This window comes from Centruroides vittatus, unplaced genomic scaffold, assembly GCF_030686945.1.
Source record: "Centruroides vittatus isolate TY-2023 unplaced genomic scaffold, ASM3068694v2 contig_904, whole genome shotgun sequence".
In the NCBI taxonomy this organism is placed as follows: Eukaryota; Metazoa; Arthropoda; class Arachnida; order Scorpiones; family Buthidae; genus Centruroides; species Centruroides vittatus.
Window position 1 is genome coordinate 256,050 of NW_027122594.1, and position 22,240 is coordinate 278,289.

Below are 22,240 nucleotides of genomic sequence, written 5' to 3' on the forward strand. Positions count from 1 at the left end.
GAGGTTGGTGCTCTGTAAACCGCATGTGACAATGCCTATATAATCTGGCTGATTGGAAACTGACCCGGTTTCGACGCTCCTTCCGCCACCGAATCATTCGAATATACAATAGTAATCTTATCGTTTTTTTTTCACATGTAGTATAGAAATTTGTAAAAGATACATAATGCAGTTATAATAAATTATTAATTTTAATTAATGCAAAGTACGTCAAAATATGAAAATTTATATTTTATAAAATACAAGGGAAAGTCATTGGAAGGTGGAATCGGCGCTTCCATCGCTTCCAATGACGGCACGCCACTGCTATACTTAACTTCAAACTTCAAATTCTTCTGCTGTGAAATTGTCAAGGCATATATAAAGGAAGCTAGGAATTATAATTATTGTTTGACTTTAGAAGGAAGGACTTAAATTGAGAAATTTATTTTTTATTATATTTTACAGTAAATAGTAACCCAAACTATCGAAATAATAGTGGTAATTAATTATATTGTTGTTAAATATATGAACTATTGTTAGAATAGAAACTAATAAGATGAAAATAAAACAATAATTGCCAAAATCAGAAGTGCATTCTATCCAAATTTCCGCTTGAAAAGAATCGGAGTGACGATAAAAACAAGTGAAGAGGAAAATGAACAACACAGGATTATTCGGAAAAGTCAATTTGGGTTTTGATGAATATGACGAAAAACCACCCGAAAATCCTTTTGCACGTGATGTGAAAAGCATTCGGATTCGTCCTTTCTCACAATCTGTTATTACTTCCGAAACTCAATTATGTCAAGTGCCGTGCATCATCAAAGAAACCTGTTGTCACGGACGACGACGCTCCGGCTGCCACTGCGATACGAAAAAATCTACTCGATCTCTATCCTCGTACAAGAATATTTTCCCTACAGGGGGGAAAACTACACCAAATTTTCCGGAAACAGTATCTACCGATGGGAATTCTAAAGACGATTTACATTCCACCCGTCACTGTCCGCCGAGGGAATCGAAACGGGCATTTAATTTACAAAGTAAGTTGGTTTATTTTTCATTCTTTTTGAATAGAAATCCATCCGGAATTGCTCTTCATCTTGCAGGAGAAAAGCCGATATTAAAGTCGGAATTTGCAATTCCTCGAGACATAAATGAAAATTTATACCCGACAAAGTTTCGTCTCGATAATGACGTTAAAGACAATGAAAAGAACAATTTCGATTTCTCGAACTCGGAAAACCAAGGAAGTTTTCAGAATAGTTCAGATATTTTAGAGAATTTTTACATATTAACCCCCGAAAAACACGTCACTTTTGACGTTTCATTTAATTCGGAAAAAATTAGAAATAAAGAAGCGAGTACAACCAATTCCATTGTCAAAGAAGAACCCGATGAATCATCTGTACCGTCGACCAACGGATCTATTAATGATAGCTGCGAGATTCGAGACGAAATGTTTCGTCTCATTCAAAATTTAAATGATAGAATCAGAAGGTAAATATGTTAATTTACGAATAAAAGTAAGAATAACAGTAAATTTATGGCACCGTTTTATAGATTAGAAGAAAAAGCAGCAAAAGATGCGAGAAGAAATAAATCATTGAGTAGAAAAATGAATCGAATAGATAAACAAGTAACAAAAGCTTATACTATTTTTCACTGATTGCACTTATTTATTTTGAATTCTAATACGAAAAATCTAGTAACGAGTTGCTTAACGTTTCCGGCAACACGTAAAACTGCGTGTGGCGCCATCTGTTACGATACTGTATTTTTTTAAAAATGTTATATAATAGTAAGCTTTTTGCCATTTTATAATAATTAATAATATTAAAAGTTTTTTAAAAATTTCACAACAGATGGTGCCAGGCACAATTTCATTTTTTATAATTAACAATACAGTAGACCCTTATAACACGGTAGATACGTTCAGTGTTATATGATTCCGTGTTGTACGAGTCACTTAAATACACGAGCCAATCACAGCCCGACATGTGTGCAGTTTAGGGGCTACGGCTGTTTGAAACGTTTTCTTCCATAAAATTAATCGATTCTAGACTAATTTGACTCGACATTTCTAAATCACGTATAATTTTTTTGGAATAATCCATATAAACTATGCTATAAACAAAAAATTGTAGGATTACTTACCGAGTGTGCATCGTTCTACGATGCCATTGCTTAAGCTTGTTTTCGTGGCGGAGCGGCTCGTCGAACGGCGGACACGTGTTCCCTGATAAGTTATTTTCTGCGAAAAATTCGCTGAACTTTGGAGACATCATTAATAAAAATATAATTTTTATGGCCGTTGAATAATAAATGTTTTTTAGTAGGTCCAGTGCTCGTTTAAACTCCGGTTTGTACAATATCCGCTATTGGTCCAGATTCGACCAATCCTGTCGCGACACGAGTCGGCGATGACGTTTTACCGTGTTATACGAACACGGTCGCAATTTTTTCGCCGTGTTATACAAATCCGTGTTATAGGGAGTCTACTGTGTAAAGTTTTTTTTTTCTTATTGTTAGAAACTGGAACTTCGTGACTTAAAAAGTCGATGATTATAAGCGAAAAATATTATTTTATAACGGTACTTCCTGTATAAAAATAAAGATCTTTTTTTAACTTTTCAGCTTTCTGTCATTCGAAGTTATTTCTCAATCTGGAATTCGTCGAAAGCAACTTACACGCGGTTAAACTCCAGTTATAAAATACAAAATATTGACTTAAGGAAAAGCCAGCCGTCTGGGGTTAGTAGACAGAATGATTGCTGTATAGACTTGCAAGCAAACAAAAATTATGGGACAAGCATTACTTCCTATTTTCATAGAAAGTAATACTTGCCCCTATTAGAACTAAGCATCAGATGGCGATTGACTTTTGAAGAGTTTCTATGCTAATTTTGTTCCGTTAACCGCGAAACATTTTCAAATCGGTGAAATGCTACGTATTGGTTGGCCCAGAAACTGTCGATGGGATTTTAGTGTGGACCGTTCACTTTCCCCTTCGAAGATTGGATTTCTATTCTTCGGAACATTAGTTTAAATGGAAATGAAGATCCACTCTTTCTCCAATACGCGCCAATAACGCGGATAATAAAAACTCTGACAATAAGTAAATTGACATTTTGGTTTCTCTTCGGAAATGTCATTTCTCTTGTACCATCGAACACAAACCCTACTCAAACCGTAAATACACCTCGTACCATCTGCTGGCTGTACACAGTCTTAGGTTCTTTCTTTAAATCGTACCTAGAACACTTAAAGCCATCCAAATTAAATTTCTTTTCACCACCGAAAACAATGTGTTTTATTTAACAAATATGTCATTTCCTTACTGCAATACGATTGTCAACTTTGATATTGTTTTCGGTTAAGTCCAAACTAAACACACGTAACTTGTGCATTACTCTTTTCACTGAAGATACTACTTGCAGAACATCCAGTTTATGAGACAGATCTAATTATTCTTGCTTTACTTCTGTGTGTTAATTTCGATTATCTTTCACCCGAATTCATAGGCTCTTGTATTATTTCATTTACATTATGAGATTTGTTAATTAAGATTACTATTAATTAGTATCTCGCTAGATGCCCTTTTTTGAGAATGTAGGACCAAATGTTAGAAAGCTCTACGTCCGATGCTTAGTTCTAGTGACAGTAAATGTGTCTGTCCGTCCCTGAAGAGATTTGAGCAGCACTATATTAATAAAAAAAAATGTGTGATTTATTTGTAAATGTTATAAATTATGTGCTATTTTTGGATTTTTTAAAATTTATTTTAATTATATTAAACATAGATGGACCTACCGTATCACATGTTAGAAAATCAAGTACCAAATGGAAATATGGAGTGCCAAAGTTCTCCCAACTATTTGAAATCTTTTAAGAACTTTGTCAAAGATCAGTGTCAACGATTTAAGTCCGAATCAGTAGGAAATATTCCTAAAAAACTTTTTAAGTTTTCCGAAGAACCGAAAACAAGAAACGCCAAGGCTAACGCGCCAAAAACCGCACAGGAAAGACAATTTGAGTGTGCAAAGGGAAATAAAACGTGTGAGGCGATAGGTAAATCTACCCAGACAATCAAAGAAAGATCATTGCCAAATGAAAACGTCATCGTAATGAAAATCGATCTTCAAAAAGTAAACGATATTATAAAAGAAATTATTTGTTTACTGGCCGAACTTTGTCCGATATTAGAAATGGAAATTCAAGATTTGACGAACAGGGTAAATCTGTAATTAGTACTTCATTTTATCAGTAATATTTCTTATAAATATTGAAAACATTACAATCGCCAGAAGCCCCGGAGGTTAAGGGTCGGCCCATCGTTCTGGGGACCCGAAATCGAATCCCGGCGGATCGAAGAGCCCGGGGAATTTTTCGGTGGATGGTCCGTCCGGATACGTTGGGTCCTCGTCCTTCACCTTCCGGCCACCCCATTGTGGACCTGTCCGAACTCATACTGGACCGGCTAAAAAGGCCCTCTTAGTGCCAACAGAGCTAATATTAAAACAAAGATTACAATTGTCCATATTGATAAATTTAAAATATTTTTTAAAGGTTAGGTCTATGAGTAAATCTAAACAAATTTTGTACGTTTTAATTAATTTTTTATTATATATTTTATAAAAATTATGTGCGAAGTCGTTGATGCATTATTTTAATTTCCTAGGTCTTAAATTTGAACAATAAATGAAAGATGAAGATTTGTATTCGACCAAATTTTCTTTCCAATACGATCAATCAAAATTTCTATTGTTAATTACTTCTTAGAAGATTGAGTGAATAAACGTAAACTAAATCAAATGAATTATATTTTATACTAATACTAGCGGGTGGGCCCGGCGTTGCTCGGGCAAAATTAACGATAGTAAAGATTAAGATTATTACATTATAGTCAACCTTACCCGTTTCACAGAATGCAAGAATTGGGATCCCGTTTCCAGACTAATTAGAGAATTTTTAGACGGGTCTAAAAATATGTTCGATTTCCCACAAAAACGAAAAAAACTGCATCTGCTTCTTGCACGTCGCTTTCTCTTAACAATTCCATTGTTACGAAACACTTCCATTGCCGACAATTCCATTGTTACGTAACACTTCCATTGTTGATGGAAGTTTTAAGCTTTAATCCTGTCCCTCCCCGTGGAGAGGAATTTCGAAAAATCCCTTCTTAGTGTGCGTTCTCGTGACATACCCATAGGCGTAACTAGGGCAGAGCGGTGGGGGCGGCCCGCCCCGGGTGTCACCCGTGTAGGGGTGACACCTGGTAGGCCTGTAGTACCTAAAAAAAAAAAGGGTCAACGGCTTGCCTCCCATGACAGTTTCTTCACTACGAGGAGATGCCACGAGGGCTCGCACCAGCTAAAAATCTTACTATGATTTATTCTATAAATCTAAACTCATACGTCGCGACATCGCATATTCAATATAGCGTTCAAGTTGCTCGAGTGCACAAGATATTACAATTCAACAGTGTTTTATAAAAGAGTTAAAAAGGGTGACACCAGGATATCCGCACCGGGTGTCACCCATGCTAGCTACGCCAATGGACGTACCCTAACTGTGTACCAAATTTCAACTTTCAACTCCTAACTGTTTGGGCTTTGCGCTGATTATTATTATTATCATCAACTCGTCTGGATTATATATAGATACAGCCCAGTAGATGAAACCACCAAATAGTGGTAGAATGTTCTGGTTATGTGGAGTTTTCTGGGTCTATTCACGTTAATTAATAACCAATTGGGGCCAGTTTCCCATTCAAAGTCTTCCTGGGAGGCATCTCCTCGGCATTATTGCGCTGCTCTGTACAAGCAAACATATATTAACAAGCCCATTAAGGGTTTGGCCGGGCCCACAATGGGGCGGCGGGGTGCCGACATATCCATCCCGAAAAATTCCTGGGGATTTTTCGACCCGTCTGAAACAGATCCCGTGTCCCACAGTGCGGTAGACTACCACCATAACCGCTCGGCCAACTATGTATGGATGTTAGTGTGTGTGGGTGGGCATGGTTTTGTTCACCCATTTTGAAGCTTAATATGTTTATGTTAATTATTGACTTCTAAAAATGTGAAGGGTTAGTAAAGGGCCTGACAGAAATGCTCAAATCTGGCCGTGTCCCACACAAAATTATACAAGTACAGCTCAACTTATAACTCCTGCCATATTTAAACAATTTATTTTTATTGAATCATTAGATTTTTAAATACAAAATTGATTAACATCTGATAAATCCTGGGTGTAATATAAGAACTTTACACGAAATTATTACAGTTTTTTTTTTAATATAAAATTTAATTCGATGTTTAAAAATGAAGTTTTCATTGTTTACCATAATTTGCATGATTAAACAATCTCAGTTGAATTGTTGAAGTACTGTATCTTTAACAATTTAAAGAATGGTAATGTTTTTGACTTAGTTAACGAGTCATCTTCAAGAATGGACGGTTGACATTTTGCTTTTACGCCCAAAGATAGCCCATTAACAGGGTCAAAAACAATGTTCTTTAACTTCCCCGCTGCATTGATCAATTCGGTCGAGTGACTAGTTCATCGTTATTAAATAATCTCTTAATACATAATAAAGTTAACTTTACATTAAAAATGTTATAAAATTATATTTATAAACTCAATTTTCTATGTGTAAATAAAAAATGAAAAGGAAATATTTTTAATGAGAAATAAACTGTCTTTTGTTTCGGACAAGAAGATGATATCTGATGAATGGGGACCATTATGATCCCACGACTGATTTTCCCAAAATAATTCAACTGCGGCATGCGACCACTTATCTACAACGAGTAACATTTTCACTTTATAATAAAACAACGTAATTTATAAAATTTACCTACCGTTTTGCTGCATTAATTTACAAACAGTTTTAAAATCTCCATATTCTAGTTTGTCTGGCTTCTTACTATTAACAGATACATGTAATGAACCCTTCTTTTTCCTATTTGTAGATGATTCCACACGCAAAACAGAATATTGGGATGTAAGGGAATAATAATCAAAAGTCAACATACCCTGAAATACTTCAAGTAATGAATAATTACATTTCTCTTATTCTGAAATAATTTACATACCTACCTTAAACAGATTATTTTGGAGAAGTGATGCACATTTGTCATTCATTTGTAAAAAGAGAGGACGATCGTAATCAATCATATAACTGTTATTTAATTTAATAGTTGAGTTCACAGAATATATTTCTTTACTGGGAACATGTAATGTCTTGAATATAACTGGAATTGATTCCTTTATTCTATCAATTTTAAGTCTTAAAAAAATAACATATCATTTATAAATAAAAATATAAATATCTGGACAATAATTAATTATGACACACAGAAGAAACACTACATTAAAAGATAAAAGTGTCTTATTTTGTCCCTTCTTCATCCCATTGGGATTCAACAATTGTCTGTCAAAGGATTTGGTGAAATGACCCTTTTCTTTGAGACTCTTGTCTGCCTTAATATGCAAAAACTATGTTAAAGTCTCTCTAGTGATGGTACGATTAAAAATATATATTACAGTCATTGAGAGCTTGCATTCCAGCAATCCATTTTGTCTCTTGTTTATTAAATTTTAGTGGTTAAAGGTCGACGGGATGGAGAGATAATGGGTCGCGTGTATCTCCAATAAGGTCAGATTTAACTCGTTATTAGCATTTACAATTTTTTATAAAACTCGTCCGTACTCTCAAAATTAAATGTTGCTGGGAAAGTCAAGCAACTCATTGCTGGCTTATTTATTTTAGTGTTTCTTCTACATATGTCATAATATTCTTTACACGTTTTATATTTAATATACTAACTACTATACTTACTTCAACTGCTGAAGTAAAATATTACTGAATTTGTATTCTTTTTGAATAATCAATTTAAATGATTTCTTAAGAATTTTAACAATATTTGAAGCTAAAATATGAAGCAAATAAAAATATTTATATTTAAAAATTTCAAAACAATAAATCCAATAAAAAACTTTCAGTTTTTCTTACCGTTAACTGAATGACTATGTTTTAAGAAATTAATTTCTTTTTTTATCTTAAACCATTTTGCTGGAAGTTTTAATCCACAATAGTCAAATTTTTCATTTTTCCATAAGCTACCATACTTTAACGTCGACATCAATGCAGAAAAACCATATTTGGCAATTGGAAGTATTACAGTGGCTTCTAGAATTTAAATAAAATGATGTATTAAAGATTTTTTTTTTTCAAAAATAATAAAATTCTGTAAGATTTGCAAACATGAAATACCACTATAATCATTCATTGTGGGAATCAGTATTCCATTAGCAGAAGAATTAAGATTATACTGCCATTGGACATCATATGTATTTCTGTAATATAATGATTATTTAACCAAAAAATTAGAATATAATATTGATAAAATATACACCGAGCCAACAAGAAAGAGGAAAGATAGGGCTATAGTCTTTTGAATCAGAATAAGGTCTATATAATAACATTAACTATAAAGTCTAGAAAACTGATTTGAATAATTTCAAGAGCATGAAGATCTAGATTGCCATGTACATACCAGAACTGCTAATAACTTCATACCCGAGTGTGTCTGTGTATTTATACTATCAGGGCCAGCCTTAGGAGGTGCAGGGTCCAATTGGAAACAATTTTTGTGGGCCTTGGGTATGGAAATCAATCAAAATGTGCACTTAAAAATGCATGAGAGTTAATAGACCAAACAGATATAATCTACATTTTAATATAAAATTACATACGTGTAAGTCTACAAATAACAAACAATCACTTGTGAAAAGTACATAGTCGCGACATCATTTCATTTAGTTACTGTAAAATAATTTATTTAAAATATTAATTTATTTTTGTACAGCTCTTTACAGTAATCTTCCGAAAATTGGTGACTTTGTATTTCAGATATATAGTTTATATCTTGGTCACTAAAACTTTCCTCATTTATGGGTCCATGACACAAAATTAATTAGCTTGCAGAAAGATCAGTGAGATCTATAAGATCCAGTCAACTGTGTTTGCACTTAACAAAAGAGAAACTTGGTCCATGTGATGGAAACAAACATATGTCTGATGACCTCTAGAAAATTTGGTCAGTCACCATGTCAAAAAAAATGTTTTTTAACTTTGTGGAGGATACTCGAGGAAACTGAGGTCCTGTCCCTAACCCCTTTTGTAAAATTTAAATACTTGATTCTGAATATCAGCCTATTGAGTCAGGGAATTTTGCCAAATCTAAGCCATCACAATGTGTCAGCAAGTTTTCTTTTAGATTGGCTGCACGTGGCCTTCTGTCAAGAAGGCCGCGTGCAGCTAATCTATTAAAGTCAAGCTTAAGTAGATTTAAAAGTCTATAAATAGGGATGAAAACATGTGATTAGGTGGTTTTATTTTCTTTCATTTGTGTTTTAATTCCTTTTTTCCTATAATCAAATGTTGGGTACAATCGCCACCCCATTGGGCAGCTTCACCACTGCTTTCAGGGAAATTCGCCAACATATTATATCCAAAGCCCTTTTTTTACTTCGTGTTGCTGTGTGTCGTGACAAGCCGAGAGTGGATTACACTCTAGTGCAAGCCCCCTTAGGCACTGGCCCAAATAGGAGCAATCAGTCCAATTGACTTATGGCTGGCCCTGTATACCATATATATTCTAATAAACAACACAGCTATGACATGAAAAAAGTTACAGTAAGTGCCTCTAATAGTAAGAATGCTATCTTTTGAAGGAAGATAAGGCTTATTGTAACACAGAGACACAGTCTAAAAACCTTTCACAGTGTTGTATATGATAGAGAACCAACGATATATATATCTGTGAGTCATCTGACCCCTTTGCTTACAAAATTGCGGCCTTGAATAAAATAATGTATTAAAGTTTTTTTTCAAAAATAATACAATTCTGTAAGATTTGCAAACATGAAATACCACTATAATCATTCATTGTGGGAATCAGTATATTGGAGATTTTGGAGGCCACCAGGAGGGCTTACATGCACCACACTCACAGGCGTGACACCATGGCAGAGCTTAAGCGCTTAGAAAAAATTGCAGGGGCTCATGGCTACAGTAAAGATTTGATCCGCAGCCTAGCCCGCGCCTACGCCAACCGTCCTACGCCACGCCACGTTCTGTACGCCCAGCCGGCGACGAGCAGCACCCACCATCCCGTTACGGAGGGCAGGCGCATGGTCATCCGTTACTGCCAGCAGCTTGACCCACTATGCAGGGAGATAGCTAGACAGTGTCACATTAGTATTATTTATAGGAGATCCAGCATGATTTATGACCTGATACGCAATGCTAAGGATGTGATAGATTGTGACAGGGCCCCTGGGGTTTATTCCATCCCCATCAGAGATGATAGGTTTGGTAGAGATTTAGTCTACATTGGTGCAACCGTTTGTTCTATGTGGAAACGGTTACGAGAACATCAGGCGGACCTCATAAACAATAGGCACACCACGGCTCTTACGATGTTCGTTTCCAACCCGGAAATTCGGGCGGACTTCCCGAGCACGAAATTAATATGGCGTGCCTTCCGTTGCAATCACATGTGGCATCTAGAGGTGTGGGAGGTATATAAAGCCAGCGTCAATGGCACCTGCATCAACTGCAAAGATGGGGACTCGGTCACACATGCGTGGAGGTACCTGTTCAAAGAATTCAAATGGTGCCAGGAGGAGGGGTGAAACATGACACGTATGTTGTTTATTTTACGGGCAATACTGTTCTGGCAGTCTGGTGGGGATGACTTTTAGTTCTCAACCTGAAGAAGGCCTCGGTGGAGGCCGAAAACGTTCATTGTTCTCTATCGTATACAACACTGTGAAAGGTTTTTAGACTGTGTCTCTGTGTTACGCACTACAGTGTTATTAGAAGAAGTTGTTATTGTGGCTTATTGTAAATTGAATAATTGTATTCAGTGTTGTCACTCTTACCATATGTTAAAATAAAGTGTGAGTGCTTTGAATGTTGCATTGTTCTTCAAATAATAATAAAATGAAAATGATATTGGATTTATTTCATTAATATTATTTGGTGCGACTATTATTCAAGGATGACTATCCTTGAATAATAGTCGCACCAAATTCCCACAGAATAGAAATCATAGTCTTCTTCTAATGAACACTGTAGTTGCAAATGAGAAATGTTACAGACAGCACACTGTTTACTGAAATAAATATTATATATACTTTACATACACATTATTCCATATTCGTGGTACATATTTAAGTGTTTGTCCCCATCCCGCACATCCTCTATTATCTTCACCAGGATTTGCTGAAGCCATCCAATAATTCCATGTTTTATTTGCTACAAGTTTAATTGATAAATCTCTTACTTCCTTCTGTAAATATTACAATAAAATAAAAAACTACTTTAAATAATGAATAACCACTTTTAAAAATTAAATATTCATAAACAAAAAAGAATTTGTATGTTTTTTAATTAAATTGAATAAAATTACCTGATAAATGACAGTATCTCCAGGTAAAGAGTAAGTATCCCAATCATTTAGCCAAGGTGGAGTAAGATGAGAATGTGATACCCAAGCAAATGTTCCATTTAACAACTTTAACCATCGATTTCTTCATCAATATTATATGAAAAAAATTATAAAATGTTCTGGTGTTGTTGAAACATTTTACTCATGTTTACAGGCAATTTTATAAACTGAAGATTTATTTATTATTTAAATCAAATGAAAATACAAACTAAATCTATAAAATAAATTTTAATTATTTTTACAACAAATTTTCACATTATTTGATAAATTTTAATAGTAAAATATACTGTTGTGTATAATTTTAAATACAATAAAATCTTTAGGTTTATTTTTTCACTTATTTTGAAGTTCTAAATTTGTAACATAAGACTAAATGCTATATTTCCTATACCAGTATATGGATAAAAATACAATTGGTAAGATTTTTTTTTAAATTAAATAAATAAACTATTATAAAATTGGGTTTAAAAAAGACTTTTTGTAAAAAAAAGGTGAAATTAAAAGGTTTTAAACAATCATAAAATACGCTTCGTGAGAATCAACAAAATCGGCATTAGTAGAGCACAATGTATTCTAAATGGACGGCAGAAGGGGGGTTGGAAGGGATCGCAAATGGTCTGTACCAATTATCTAGAAATGGTTGCTAAATCTCACTAGCAGCTATACGTTCATTTAAATTCATTTTATTTTCAGTTATTTTAATAATTTCCAAATATTTGCATAGTTTTCTTTTAATAATAATTTTTTTCTTTTCGAGAATTTTATCATCTAGTGAGACCTTGCAACCTTCACCATTACAATGTACGTCAACCGCCGAATTGGGGTAATTATATTTTATTGCGCATAAATGTTCTCTTATTCTAATTTTTAATGTTCTTCCAAGTTTCACCTATGCACTAATATTTTGGTTAGAAACTGCAAGAAATTATAATGCTACAAAATAACATTGTATACAGATCTTTTTTTTCGGTTAATAATTTCTTTCGTTTTTAACATATTATTAAGTACAGGAACAAGAATAATATTTTCTTCATATTGGACTTTATTCCCATTTTTACTTTCCTTTCATTAAAAGTTAATTTGGGAGATTGATTAAAATATATTTAAAAAGGTATATATAAATAACTTTTTAATGATGGTTGGATGACCAAGCAGTCAAGGTGACAGCCTACCACTCTGGAGGACCCAGGATCAAACCCATACGGGTCAAAAAATCCCTAAGAATTTGACAATTTTTTGACCCATCCGGATTTGATTAATCTCGACATTCTGTCGTTATCATATATTAATGTTTTATTGAATTGGCCGGCATTTTTATATTCAGAATTGTAATGTCGATTTAATTTATTCTTAAGAGATTTTTCTAAATTATACAATACATAAAATTTTATATGCACTAATGGTCTATATCTTTCCTATAATTTATGTGTTTTTACTTTGATATTGAGTCTGAGTATTCTTAAATTGTAGTATAAAATATTGTTGCATAAAGTTTAAAAAATTTAATTAAATTAATTATATTTATTTATCTTATTTACAGTAGGAAATGAAAATACAGTAGGAAACCATAATGGATTTCCTACTGTATATACTTTATATTGATGATTGCATATTTAATAACCCAGTTTTTTTTTTAGATTGAATGAATTGTCAGACTCTAATTTAAGACGGTTCATATAAGCCTCTAATACTAACCTTAATTTCACAGTTGAAGCAGTATTTAAATAATTTCCAATCCATATTGGTTGGTCCATGTTAGCAGGTACAAAGAATTTTCTTTTTAAAACTTCTGTAAATACAGTATACATGAGTAATTCTTGCTTAATGGCATTTTTAATTCTTAATTAAAAATAATTATAAATAATGAAAATACATGTAACTATTTAATACCTAAAAATTCATCAGACGTTATTCCTCCACCAAACAGCATAATTATAGGATGACGATGATATTTATGACTGATACTGAAGAATGGAACAAAGAAACTATCCAACAAATATTGAGCATTTTTGTGGAAGATCTCTATCATCTGAAAAATATGCAATTCATAAAAAAATTGATAAAATATGGAGAAATTCATCCTACAAACTCTTTTGCTTAAATGTCAAATATTTTTTCAATTGTAAATAACAGATATTAAGTTAGATTTTTATTTTCTAAGTTATCGTGACATCATCACAATGCTGAGTTGCAATTTTTAATTATATCATTTTTAATTTATTTAATTTAAAATATATGCTCTCTCTCCATTTTATTAGAGCCTTGGCCCTGGTACATCATATGTTTCCCGATAACAGTAGAGGATTAATGTAACCCTTGGTGCCAAGATGGCGGGCGTCCCTGATTCCAGCAAGGAAACAGTGGGACGCACGTTCTAACCTAACCTAACTTAACCTATTCTAATAATTTGGTTCCTAATAATTATGGTAATTTATTAGAATAGGTTAGGTTAGGTTAGGTTAGAACGTGCGTCCCACTGTTTCCTTGCTGGAATCAGAGACGACCCGCCATCTTGGCACCAAGGGTTACATTAACCCAGTAGAGACATGCTGGTCATCTATCTAACTCTGTTCTGGGAAAAATTTTTGTATTAAAATAACATCAAAGACCTCCTGCCTCTAATCTTTCCATATCTGATCTTGACTTTCATCTATCTATCACTATTCTCGAAATTAAGGAAGGACAATGGAAATTTATAAGTCTACATTTTTTTTAAATTGCAGTTCAATTAATATTAAACAGTCTACATTTAATGATATTAACGACGTCTGTCGGATCTTTATTAAAATAAATCATGTTATCAGTAATTATTGCTAATGGCATTTTTAATTATTAATTAATAATAATTATAAATAATGAAAATACATGTAACTATTTAATAGCTAAAAATCATCAGACGTTATTCTCATCTTCATTCCACAGGGGTGCAAAGTAATGATTGAGAACCCTTCTAGATAGTTCTGTGGAAAGTTTATTTTTACATATGTCATCTTGATATTCTAATATTCATACTTTCATCTTGTTTTGGTGTTGTGAGGGAATTACAGGTATGCCTGATTTTCCTAACATAGTTAATTTGTCTGTTATTACATAGTATTCTTGTAAGGATAGCTGTGGTTTTATTGGAAGGTTAAATCTTGATCTTTAAATTAAAATCTTCTGGTAATGCATAAGGACACAGATCCAAGATATGCAAACCTTTTTATTATTTCTAATTTTGATGGTGGGAAGGATTTCCACACATGGGTGTGAATGCACTTGAATTTACTGTAAGGTGTATCCTGTCCTACACATTGTCATATTAATAAATTGTAACTCTAACATTCAATTATGGTAATACGTAGTCTCTACGAATAAGTACAGCTATGGCATTATTTATGTAGCCATGCAATTGGAATGAAATGGTCAGTATAATGTGAGGATAGATTAAACTTGTGATACACATCGAAACAAACTCCTTCAGGCATTTTTGTATTAGGAAATCTCGAAACTGATGCTGTTGTCTTTTTATTTTTCTACAGTAAAACTGATTAAAGTGTATATCTGGGATTGTAATTGCTGTAATGTAATATTGCTCGTGTAGTTGCTCGTGTAATTGCTGTATAAACTAAAAAAGTTTGAAATCAGTTCCATCACACACTAGTAATATATCACCTACATATATAATATATAATAGTGGATGCTGGACTACTAAAAGTACAGAAAAACACTCTAAAATCAATATTTCTCATGATTAACTCTGCAAGTATTGCCAATAGTGGAGAGCCCATTGGCACTCCCTGTTTTTGAAGATGAATTTGGTTATTAAAACAAAAATAATTGTTTTCTGTTATTAAGAATAGAGCTTTACATATTTCTAAAACTTGCTACCTAGATAAACTTTTGTTAAGTGGTAGTACATTTGCCAACATTATTGCCTCGAAATATGGCACCAACAGATAAAGTGAAACAACATCAATCTTAAAAATTCGATACGAGTTTGATGGTAAAGCACCTAGATATTTGTTGCTTATCATTTTCACATTGATGGCTGATATAACAACTAGATCTGCATTAGGGATTTTAGAATTTTCCATTTTTTTCTCCATACAAGATCAAAAAATATTGTTCATAAAATCTCGGTAGATTTAAAAAGTCTTTTTCACTTACACTTACATATCATTTATGATAATATAAATCAAGACTCATAAAAGAATATTTGAAAGTATTACATAAGAATAGGACTTTCAAGATATTTCTGAAGTATCCTCAAACAGGTTATTTTAATAAAAAAATATCTTTACTAGATTAAATATGCACACTCATTTATTTTTCAAATTTCGTTTAAGTAAACTGAATATGAAAACTTTTGCGAAAAGTAAAAACTGTCCATGCACAGTGGGGTAGTGACATAACTGGCACCCCCTCCCTTCTCCAGAAACACATATAGTTTGTTCAAATAAAGAAAAATATATTTCTCTTACAGACAATACATATAAAATGTGTCTTTTATCCAGACGTCCTTTCTCACACAGTTGAGGGATAAAACAATTCCACGGCGGAGTCGACCTTTTATTTGAGGCTTCTCGTCTGCCTCACAATGTAAAATAGTCCAATATTTCCCTCTAGCAGTGACAGCACAATTAAAAAATAATATAAGAGAAATATATTTTTTCTTTATTTGCATTTAATCGTGCTGGCTTATTTTAAAAATTAAAAATAAAACATTTAGTTTGTTTTGGAGACCATTTGGGCGCCGCTCTGTGAGTAGGGCCCGAGGCATGATACACCCCCTTGCACCCCCCTCGCTACACCACTGTCTATGCATGCATGCCATAATGAACAAGAAATATTTTAAAATATTTTATATTGAAAACTTTTTACAGAATTTTAAACAATACCTCAGAAGAATTCTTTAATTTTTGTTTTAGCCAGTGGTCACACCTGCAAAATATTTAAATTCATAAAAAGAATGAAGTTTAATAAATATGTGTAGGATTCAATTTTTAAAAAATTATTTAAAATAAAAAATAAATATTCTATTTTAAAGTATAGGGTGATCTAAACATAACATAAAATTTAAAAAATCAATAATTCACTAAATATTTACAATATCACAATGAAATATTCACAGAAATGCATAGAATAAAGTAGAATTTTTGTTTAGAGAGAAAATTTTAATACCAGATTAGTTACATTTCCTACACCAGATGGTTCTTGAGTTGACTGCTTAGTTTGCATAACACCAAAAAAATTATTACAAATTTTCAATTTGGCACCCACCATTCACGAGCACTGCCATCAGACTAAAATATGACACTATGTATGACATTAATGAGCATTTCAGTTAATATTGCTGAAACATGATGGCTAATAATCCTTCAATTCAGCCAACAATGCGGACCAAACTCTATACACCTTTGACTTCAAGTAACCCCGTAATCAAAAGTCGCAAGATGTAAGGTCTGGAAACGTTGCATGTCATTTATATGAAAAGAGTTGTGTGACAGGAGAAGCAATGTGCAGAGGTGATCATGAATGATGGGCACTGCATTGAAAATCTTGGTATTATACACATTGAGCAATCAACTTACAAGCCATCTGGTAATTGGAAATGTAACTAATCTGGTATTAAAATTTTCTCTTTATAAACAAAATCCCACTTCATTCTGTGCATTTCTGTGAAAACTGCATCACATTACTTAAACACTTAGCAAATTATTTTTCAAATTTTCTGTTACTTTTGGATCACTCTATATTTTTAATTAAATATATAAAGTTTTTTATTACATTGCATAGAACCCGAGAATTATTGATTTGTTTAATATTAATGTATTCATATCAATGACATTTTCAGTCTGACTCAGTTCAGCATTGCATAAAAAATATAAAAAGTTTTAAGTTCTAAGCAGTTCTGGATCACCTGATACAATAAAATTCTAAATAAAGTAAAGTAGAACAGAACTGCTTAAACAGCAAGTTAAAATATCTATAATTCTTTTCCTTAGTAAATTAGGAAATATTGATAAAATATCTTCCATAATCTTAATTGCGGTTAGACACAATGATCTTTAATTTAGTAAGAACAAAAGCAAGAATTATAATAAAAAAAAAGCAAAAACAAAATTAAGTAAATGAGGAGTTTTATGGCATTAGATACCTAACTGATACCTTTCTCAGTTAACTGTTTTATTTTGCATACCAAATAGAATTTTATGAATACGGATATTCCCCACGTGTAATAAGCACTTTACTCAAACATATTTAACATTTACATTTTACTCAATTCATAACAAATCTCATGCAAAAAAAAAGATTTTTTGAGAATTTATACATTTCACAAAACTAAACATCTAGCTCATAGCTCAAAAATGTGAAAGGAAAATGAACTTTTTCCAAAAAATACACTTATGTAAGAACCAGATAACTGGAGTGGTTGATATTAGGGTTGCAAATGTTTTCGTAGCCCCGTCTGGACACTTCTTCAGGCTTTGTAGTAATAAATCTACACCGAAATTCAACGTTCGGCATAGATTTATTACTACAAAGCCTGAAGAAGAGCCCAGACGGGGCTACGAAAACGTTTGCGACCCTAATATCAACCACTCCAGTTATCTGGTTCTTATGTAAGTGTATTTTTTGTATGAATTTCCAGTGCGTAAGGAAAATTGAACTTTTTCAATGCCTTGAGTAACCATCTTCAGGTTAAAAGAACAGATTTGAAAACTGGATTGTTATAATTTAAAAGATGAAAAGGACAATCTCTGATTGGCAGTTGGCAGTCACATGGTTTCATTGGAATGTAAAAAGAAATATTAAATTTCAACCATCCAAGCTGGTGTTAAGCATATTAACATTCTTATCACCAGCTTGGAGGGAGTTATTTTATCTATCAATGTATAAGCTATTACATAATTGTAAGGATCCCATGAATAAAATGAGAGCACCAGGATTATACAAGATCCCAATATTTGACAAAAGATTTGATTGAAATCTAGTATACATCAGTTGTAGTGTCTTGGAATCACCGAGAGATCCAGACTTAGTGTTGATAAGGATACTAAGGGCTGCACAAAAAAGTAGATCACGCAATAAGCAATTCTAAACACCCAGTTTATGATACTGAAGTTTATGTACAATACACAGATCTAACCTTCCTTCTGTTGGCACTAGCGTAACATTAATACATAGGGGCTTAATACCCTATAACTCTAATATACTAATTACTATGAATAACAATGATACTTAAACTAACAAAGATATTTACAATATTGACGATTGCCTGTTGGTATTCATTAATACACACGTATCGTTACTAGTGGATTGCGGTACAAATTGATATCCAACAACAGGGCCTAATTTAGACCTTCGTGAGCCCTAGACAAAATAATATTCATGGGCTCCTTTACAAATTTTGTATTACTACAAATATAAATAAAATTGTAATATTTAAAATTAAAGTACAGTATTTTTATTTCAAAACAATTACAAACATAAAATAATCAATATATTAACCCTTAAATATGGCACTAATAATATAGTAATTCACAATACTAATAAAACAATGGCACGTTTAGAACCTATTACAGGCCCTGGGTAAGTGCCTTGCCTGCCTTATGCCAAATTAGGCCCTACCCGACAATTAATAAAGAAAACACCCAAATTAACCTCAAACACATTATTTCCTTAACCTTCTTCAACATCCACGAAGGTCTCTGGACTTGATGATCAATGGTTTCCAATGCACGTGGATTATCTTCTCAAGCAAAAAGTCTGACATATTGTCCCATCTTCCAAGTCGTAAATATAATAGTATTCATATGGGTGACCTTTCTTGCTGTCGTCCTCTTGGTCTGGGGCTCGAGAGTCTTCACCAAACATAGTCCAGAAGGGAAAAGGTGTTCCGCACGTGTCGTGCACGTGTTTTTATGTTTGCTGCCATCCGGGACCTCCAGCCTTAGTCACATGGTGTCATGACAACTAATTTCGAACAAGCAGGCAGCAGCTGCCAAAGGTCGCATGTGACAAATGAAAAAAATTACAAATAGCTTAGTAAGGCGACAAAAGGTAGAAAACCTGATACGAATGACTACAAAGTACCTAATATATATACAAAGGCTGGGAAACAATAGTGATGGAGCACTACATATCTCCTCCCCGAACTTAAAACCCGGAATGCAATTTCCGATAGTTGATCCTCTTCCCCCGTAGGTTGTAAAGTCTTTCATCTTGGCTTAATTCACTACATCCATCCTCTAACCTAGCGCTGGGATCTCTGGTAAACCTCCCCTTAAGGTGCCTATCAATCATATGCATGTCCAAGTCGTCATCCTCCTCTTCCGAATCCACCTCAATCACTTTCCTTGCTTGTGTGGGTTTCCTCTTTTTTTTACTGGCTGTTGCCAACTGTAGCAAGGTTTCAGCCTATCAACATGGACTGTGTCAACATCCTTACTATTTCATCCTTCTATCCTATACGTGGTTAGGTTTAACCTTTTTAACTATTTGGAAGGGCCCCAAGTAATTTGGAGAGAATTTATTTTTCTTTACTCCTTTCCGTCATAGCCACACCTTATCTCCCTCCTTAAAGGCGATTAGGTTTCTCGTCTATGTGGTTCATTGTCTGTTTTTTCAGACTTTCTTGAATTTTTGAATCCACTTGCAAGCTTTCTGTAGCAAAATGCATGACTTTCCAAATTTTGCTTACAACCTGCAGTGGATCTCACTAACTTGTAATTGTAGTGCCTTTGGCTCTCAGAAATTAAACAACAGTTTCTTGCTGTTCAAATTGCTGTTACGATTCTGCACCAGAATCAAATAACAAGTTGCTGTTCAATTCTGGTGCAGTTTGATTCGGGCAATGCCATTTTGTAAACCATGTAGTGAGTTAGTGAATACAAATGTCACCTTGCAGGAATGAATGACTACTGGTACAGAGTTGAGTTACTTAATACTCTTTCAATATTAATAGTCTCAATTTTGTATGCTATATTATTTTTCTTTAATATTGCTACTAACCTTATTTATCAAATCTGCCTCATAAATGTGCTATTGCAACCTATTTGTTATGTATTTGTTATGTATGTAAACCTCCGGGGGATAACCCACACCGAATTGCCCCTTGACCTAGCTAGGCGACCCCGCACCTCTGACCTTTGTCTTTGTCGTGTTCCTTTGTCTTTGGGCAGTCGTGCGTTAGCTGTAGTAACACTTAGACCTGGAGGCACAAACGTTACGTTGTATTATCACACAGTTACGTTTCTATTATAATAAAGTTATTTATATATGTTAACAGTAATAGTTTATTTTACGAACACAACACTATTAATTCATAGAGAAAAAATTACAGGTAGTTTTTGATTGTTATATCTTTTCAATTTAATATTTCTTACCAGTTAATCCCAATGCAAAATTTTGTATTAGAAAATTTTGGCTTTTTCAATACATTAAGTAATCTATGTAATGCCAGATTGCTTGGATGTCCTTCATAACCCTATTAGAAATATTTTGTTTTATTAATAATAAAATTTATCTTAATTATGTGTAATGAATAACATACCCATTCCAAAATAAAACCATCGATATTTGCTGTATAAGCTTGAAGAAGTAAATAATCCTGCAAAAGAGTATATATAGAGAGAAAATATTTTTCTTTTCAATTTTCTGTTAATATGGAATGACATACAATTAAATACCTGTAGTCATAAATAAATAAATAGTCTTATCTATATCAACTCACCAGATAATCATCATCAGTATCAGATGTTAAACCTAAATAAGGTTCAGTTATAGTTGCCAAATTTATGTGTTTAATGCTACCATTATAAAATGATTGTTCATCTATCAAGTCTGCATTATAAGTAAATGTTGTTTTAACAGCATGACTCTCTTTAGCTTTCCTAAAATATAATTTAACAAAAAAATATACCTTCACGTATTATTAAACACAGCAAAATATTCTTTTCAGTTAAAAACTTGCCCATGAAAGCTCCAAAGACCAACAGTCCCATCTTGAACTCTTGATAATCTATTTGTTGTAAGATCAACAAATACCTAAATAATAATAGAAAAGTATGTTGAAATATTTGTAGGTTTGATTAATGGAATAAGGTTATTAACATTAAGACACGCAAAGAAAACTCAGAAAATTCCACATGGATGGGAAGCCTATTGGGAATTCTATACTATCATTTCAACTCCATGTTTAATTAATGAGTAGCGCAATTGCTTACGATTACTATTACGTTTGCCTGCATTAAATGCGTATAGATTAGATTTAGAGCAATTGGAGATTAAGGGTAGACAAAAGGCAAACTTATGTGACCAGACAACACCCGGTTTGAGCACTTTGTAAATTATCTCTCGTAATTTGTTTCAAACAAAGCATCGAAATGATGGTGGGGAACGTCACAAAAGAACCAAAATCATTATTATTTTTACTTAGCATGTAGTAAGCATACAAGTTTTCGTTATACATAGTAAGTAATATATTAGGAAAATAGCATAATAAAATGAAATTCGATACAAAAACACACAAATACCTTGCAAGATTCTTCAGTTATAAACATAGAAAATAAAAAGAGAAAATGAAATATATTTAAATACATTACTTTCAAGCGAAATAATTATCAATTGATCTGTGACAGTAGACGTAAATAATAAAAAGTGACAAGGCGGCTAAAGTATCACGGGTGATCTCATATTTGTTTATATATGTAATAGATCGAAAAGATAAGCTTGTGGAATAGAACCAA

At 33.1% G+C, this 22,240-nt stretch overlaps 2 protein-coding genes across 2 annotated transcripts; one reads left to right on the top strand and one right to left on the bottom strand.

Moving 5' to 3' along the window:
• Positions 1–637: 637 nt before the first annotated feature.
• LOC136984133 (uncharacterized) lies at positions 638–4,777 on the top strand. The gene is made up of 6 exons (XM_067281068.1): positions 638–1,025; positions 1,092–1,482; positions 1,546–1,621; positions 2,620–2,736; positions 3,786–4,217; positions 4,664–4,777. The coding sequence occupies exons 1-6, from the start codon at positions 638–640 to the stop codon at positions 4,685–4,687; spliced, it is 1,428 nt and encodes a 475-aa protein (XP_067137169.1). The 3' UTR covers positions 4,688–4,777.
• Positions 4,778–6,526: 1,749 nt separating this feature from the next.
• LOC136984120 (uncharacterized) lies at positions 6,527–22,119 on the bottom strand. The gene is made up of 16 exons (XM_067281049.1): positions 22,028–22,119; positions 21,466–21,539; positions 21,226–21,385; positions 21,046–21,102; positions 20,879–20,979; positions 16,388–16,430; positions 13,398–13,536; positions 13,203–13,296; positions 11,469–11,589; positions 11,203–11,348; positions 8,264–8,346; positions 8,003–8,179; positions 7,829–7,919; positions 7,087–7,276; positions 6,849–7,023; positions 6,527–6,788 (listed from the first exon to the last, which is right to left on the bottom strand). The coding sequence occupies exons 1-16, from the start codon at positions 22,091–22,093 to the stop codon at positions 6,634–6,636; spliced, it is 1,872 nt and encodes a 623-aa protein (XP_067137150.1). The 5' UTR covers positions 22,094–22,119; the 3' UTR covers positions 6,527–6,633.
• Positions 22,120–22,240: the final 121 nt, after the last annotated feature.

Coding starts and splice junctions, on each gene's coding strand:
- LOC136984133 (XM_067281068.1), top strand. CDS start 638: ATGAACAACACAGGATTATTCGGAAAAGTCAATTTGGGTTTTGATGAA. Junction 2,737..3,785: donor GGAAAAGCCAGCCGTCTGGG/GTTAGTAGACAG, acceptor TATTAAACATAG/ATGGACCTACCGTATCACAT. Junction 4,218..4,663: donor TTCAAGATTTGACGAACAGG/GTAAATCTGTAA, acceptor TTAATTTCCTAG/GTCTTAAATTTGAACAATAA.
- LOC136984120 (XM_067281049.1), bottom strand. CDS start 22,093: ATGTATTTAAATATATTTCATTTTCTCTTTTTATTTTCTATGTTTATA. Junction 11,590..13,202: donor GCTTCAACTGTGAAATTAAG/GTTAGTATTAGA, acceptor ATATTGATGAAG/AAATCGATGGTTAAAGTTGT. Junction 8,347..11,202: donor CCACGAATATGGAATAATGT/GTATGTAAAGTA, acceptor ATTATATTACAG/AAATACATATGATGTCCAAT.